Source organism: Pteropus vampyrus, unplaced genomic scaffold (assembly GCF_000151845.1).
Source record: "Pteropus vampyrus isolate Shadow unplaced genomic scaffold, Pvam_2.0 Scaffold247, whole genome shotgun sequence".
Lineage (NCBI taxonomy): Eukaryota > Metazoa > Chordata > Mammalia > Chiroptera > Pteropodidae > Pteropus > Pteropus vampyrus.
The window spans coordinates 507,687-512,577 of record NW_011889028.1 but is presented as its reverse complement, the minus strand read 5'-3'; the positions used below and the strand labels follow the sequence as shown (position 1 = coordinate 512,577).

Below are 4,891 nucleotides of genomic sequence, written 5' to 3'. Positions count from 1 at the left end.
TGGAGGCCCCGGTACCTCGCCCAGTGCCCGGCACACTGACCAGCACGCTGACCGCCTTTGGTAGGTGAACGCGTGACGCGCAGTTCAGGTCGCGGCAGCTGGTTGTAGCACGAGAATGTGATAAACTCCTCTTGCAGCCTGTAGTTTGAGCTGTCCACTTATCTCCTCACTTGGCCGAATTAATGAGGTGTCACTTCAGAGGGCCCAGGGGACCAAGAAGGAGCCGCAGACCGGATGATCGGCCCCTAGATGACAGGAGCCCCCTTTTACTGTTTATGAATCAAATAACAAAAGATCCATCTGGAGTAGAACTGAGAACCATAGGACTCTGGGCTTCCCGGAAGTCCTTGGCAGAAAAGCAGGAGATGCTACTTGTGAATGTTATTAGCTACTCTGGCTCCCCAGTTTGTTTGAAGCCCGTTTCAAGGTCCGTGAGAACGTGGATGGACGTGCCTGCGCCCTGTGCCCTGTGCCCGTCTTTTGTCCCCCGCGGGCTCCCTCACTGTGACCATAGCTCCTTTCACCAGGCACCGTGATCGCGAGGATACACTGGTCTGAGTAGCTAGAAGGTAGGGATTACTTGAAAGAATCAAAATTACTTGATAAAATTTCATCACCTTTTGAACGGGTCCCACAGACAGCAAAACTTTTCTGAAACCATTTGCCATATAGAGTTGAGTTAACAAGAAAAGAAGCCACTGGAGAAACTAACCACATTCATTGTAAACCTTTTTCCCCCAGTGCAACCGTCGCCCTCCGCGACGCTATGTTTAACGTGATTTGCCTGGTCCCGCTGGGGGTCGCGGTCATTCAGATTCTGGTTTGGAGCCCATTCTCCATCAAGAACAAGACAGACCACACGGGAGTCCCTTGAGGCCAATGCTGGCCCGTCATGGGAGTCACACGGAATGTCAGCTGTGAGCTTCTATGGAGTTTACGTCACACCCGGAGGTAGAACTGTCCGCTGTGACCTCTGATGTGCAAACGTGTCGTAGACAACACCGTGCAGATACAACAGACAGCGACAGCATGAAAAGCAAGCGTAAGTCACAGCAAGATGTAGGACTCAGGAAGTAATGTTTTGAGTATGTATCACTTTTGTTTTTATATAATTTATTAAATTATAAACTTAAATTTGAATAATGGTTCTGTTTAAAAGCCAGCCTAAGAAATTCTTGAAAAGTTAGCATGCCCTCCCCACACCAGCATACCCCCAGGTGGCCATCACAAGAGCGCTCACGGGGCCACCATGGCCCCGTCGGCGGGTGGGCATGCTCAGTACCAAGAGCAAGGGCGATGGCCGGCAGAGGCCTGGTTCATGTTCTGGGTGCCCTGACCCACCAGGGCGCTGCAGCAAGGGTGCAGACGGATGTGCCTCCCGAATTTGTCTTCATTTTGCTCTTCCTGGAATCAGCAACATTCTTCTCTCGGGCCCCGGAGACAGGAGAGCTGGGGCGGGTCGGTGACTGCTTCAGCTTTTCGGGGGGTCCACCAGCCACGGACCCACGCTCTGCCCGGGGAGGGGAGCTGGAGCCCGTGAAGATGTCTGGACTTGTGCAAACACGAATGTACAGAGGGTCAGTGAACTGGAAGGTATGTTCATAGAATTACTCAGACAGAGAGAAAGAGGCAGAGAGAGGCAGACAGACAGACAGACAGCGAACAGGGCATCCGAGAAACTTGGGAGATTATCAAAGTCAAACACATGTTTTAATGGAATCCCCACCACCACCACCCCAAAAGAAGGTAGAACACGTCAGAAGAAGTATTTGAAGAGTTGACAGAGAAAAATTTTCAGAAAATAATGCAGAAGTTCAAGATCCACTTAGTTCAGGGAACCAAGATAAATACCAGGATAAATATCAAAAATATATATATATGTACAAAATAAAAAACACCTAGACACCTCGTATTCAAACTGATGAAGACAAAGATCAACTACTGAAGGTGGCCAGAGAAAGAAGACGCGTTGTATAGAGAGGAACGCAAATCGGATCAGCAGCAGATTCTTCGTCAGAAACTATGCGAGAGACAGAAGGCGAGGTAATCACCCCTCTTCAAAACGTTGAAAGAAAAGAGCTTGTCAACTTAAAATTTTATATTCAGTGCGAATATTTAAAAAATTAAGATGAAATAAAGATCGTTCCGACAAACAAAAGCCTCAGGCCCCCAGCGCCAGCAGACCTGTGTCACGTGAGGCGTGCTAGGAAGTTGCCAGATGAGAACTCAGATCCCCGAAAGTGGCTGCAATGAAGGTAAATATGAAAGAGTTATTATTTTAAAAATTTTGATCACTTGACACGATAATGAGAAGCGCCCGTACGCCTCTGGTGGCGATGTGAAGCAGTGCCCCGAAGCTGGGACACAGTCTGCAGCTTCTCCTGTGTGGTTAACGTGCACATCCCATGCAGCCCAGCGACTGTACTTTGGGGCAATTATCCTAGAGAAATGAAAACTTACGTTTACACAGTAACCTGTAAATGAATATTCTCAGTAGCTTTGGTCATAACAACCAAAAACTAGAACAGCTCAGATGTCCGTCAGCAGGTAAATGGTTAAACAAACTGTGACACATAGAAACCATGGGACAGTACCCAGCAGTAAAAATTAACCCTGGATGCACAAAACAGCTTGGGTGACTCTCCAGGGAATTAATGCTGCGTAAAAAAAGCCAGTCACAAAAGGTTACATACCGTATGATTCCGTCTATTCACACGTTTTTCTAAATGAAAAAATCTTGGCAATGGAGGACAGATGAATGGTTGCCAGGGGTTAGGGCTGAGGTGGGGAGGGGTAGAGAAGATGGTTGCAAAAGGCAAAACCAGCCCCCCTTGTGCTGACGGAGCTGCTCTGTGTCCTGACTGGGGCGGAGACGTGAACCTACGTGTGATAAAGGCGTCTCGGGCCCCCGCACACACACACACGCACACAAGTACAAGTAAATCTCCGGAAGTCTGAATGAGATCCCTGGGCATATCAGCGTCCGCATCCTGGTGGTGATAATGCAGTTTGCGAGATGTTATCACGAGGGTAAACCAGGTGGAGATTGCGTGGGATAGCTCTGCACCGTGTCTCCCTCCTGTGTGTGAATCTACGCTTATTTGATACAGTTTTCAATAAGGGATAGTCGACTCAAGTGAAAATAGCAGCAATGTATTTAGCACATGCAAAAATAAAATGTAGGGCCTAAAAGATGGGAGGGAAGGAATGGCCATGTATTGATACAAGGTTCTTATGCTATATGGGAAGAAATATTATTTTAAGGTAGAATGTGACTAATTAACATGTATATTGTAAACTCTAGACCCAGGGCAACCATTAAATGTATTTCTTTAAAAATGAGGCGTGAATAATAAGCCAGTAGTGGAGATAAAATGATAAAAATTACTCAGTCCAAAAGCAGGCAGAAAAAGGGGAGAAAGGACAAAGTATGGGACAGGTAGAAAACAATTAGCCATATGGTAGATTTAAATCCAACCATGTCGATACTACATTAAGTACAAATGGCCTAAACACACCACTTAAAAGACAGAAATTGTTACATCGGATTAAAAAAACAAGATCTAACTATATGATATGTATACAAAACCCACTTTAAAGATGAAGATATAGACGTATTAGAAATAGAAGGCTCAAACACCGTTAACATGTCAGCACTAATCACAGGAAAGCTAATACCAGAGTCAACTGCAGGAGAAGGAATAGGTTTCACCAGAGATAAGAGGGAGACCACATAATGACAAGTGCATCAATTTACCAGCAAGGTATCACAGCCCTCGATGTGCGTGCACCCAATGACGACAGGGCACGAGGCGAAAGCTGGTAGAGATGAGGCCCCGACACAGCCACACTTCCAGGTGGAGACTGCGCCTCTCAGTGACGATAGGACAAGTCGTCAGAAGCCAGTGAGGATGGAGAAGTGAACACCACTATCAGAGACTTGATGGGCTGACATTTCCGGACCATTGTCTCAGCAGCAGAATACACATTCTTTTCAGATGTGCATTGGGACATGTACCAAGATAGACCACCTTCTGGGCAATCAAAGAAGCAGCACAGGTGACAGTATAGAAATCATGTAAAGGATGTCTTCTGACCACAATGGTGTGAAGTTAGAAACCAACAGCAAACGTGTCTGGGAAGTCCCCAAATATCTCGAGGTTAAGAACACACTTTTGGATAACTCACTGTAAATTGGTACAGCCACTATTGAAAAAGGCGTGGAGGTGCCTCAATAAAACCTTAATTATCATATGACTCAGGAATTCCCCTTCTGGGAATCTACCTGAAGGAAACAAAAACACTGTCTTGAAGAGCCCTCTGCACGGCCATGTTCATTGCAGCATTATTCACAATATCCAAGACATGGAAACAGCCGGGTGTCCGTAGTTGGATGAATGGATAAAGAGATGCAGCATACGCACAATGGAGTATTATTCAGTCGTTAAAAAGGAAGTCCTGCCATTTGCAACAACATGGATGGAACTTGAGGGCATTATGCTAAGTGAGATAAGTCAGATAGAAAAAAAACAAATATATAATTTCACTTATACGTGGATCTAACAAAATAAAACAAAAACCAAACTCATAGAAAAAGAGATCAGATTGTGGTTACCAGAGGCACCCGGTGTGGAGTGGGGGAACTGGATGCAGGTGGTGAAAAGGTGCGAACTTCCAGTTGTAAATAGGTATGGGGACATCACGTACAGCATGGTGACGACCGCTATGTCGCTGCTGTGTGGCATATTTGAAAGTTGTTAAAAGAGTACTTCTTAAGAGCTCTCATCACAAGAAAAAAACACTAAACAAATTTCGAGTATCTAGATGAGATGACGTATGTTAACTAAACTTATTGCGGCCGTGTCGAAAACTCCGTGTTTACACAAAGATC

General features: G+C 45.7%; 1 protein-coding gene across 2 annotated transcripts in view; it reads left to right on the top strand.

Annotated features, from left to right (window-relative positions):
- Positions 1–940, top strand: part of LOC105301675 (transmembrane protein 180-like) — a 22,004-nt gene extending 21,064 nt beyond the window's left edge. For both annotated transcript variants that reach the window (XM_023520101.1, XM_011374445.2), the window contains one exon: positions 742–940. In XM_023520101.1, the coding sequence (XP_023375869.1) occupies positions 742–874 (133 nt within the window). In that variant the 3' untranslated portion in view covers positions 875–940. The remainder of the gene's footprint in view (positions 1–741) is intronic.
- Positions 941–4,891: the final 3,951 nt, after the last annotated feature.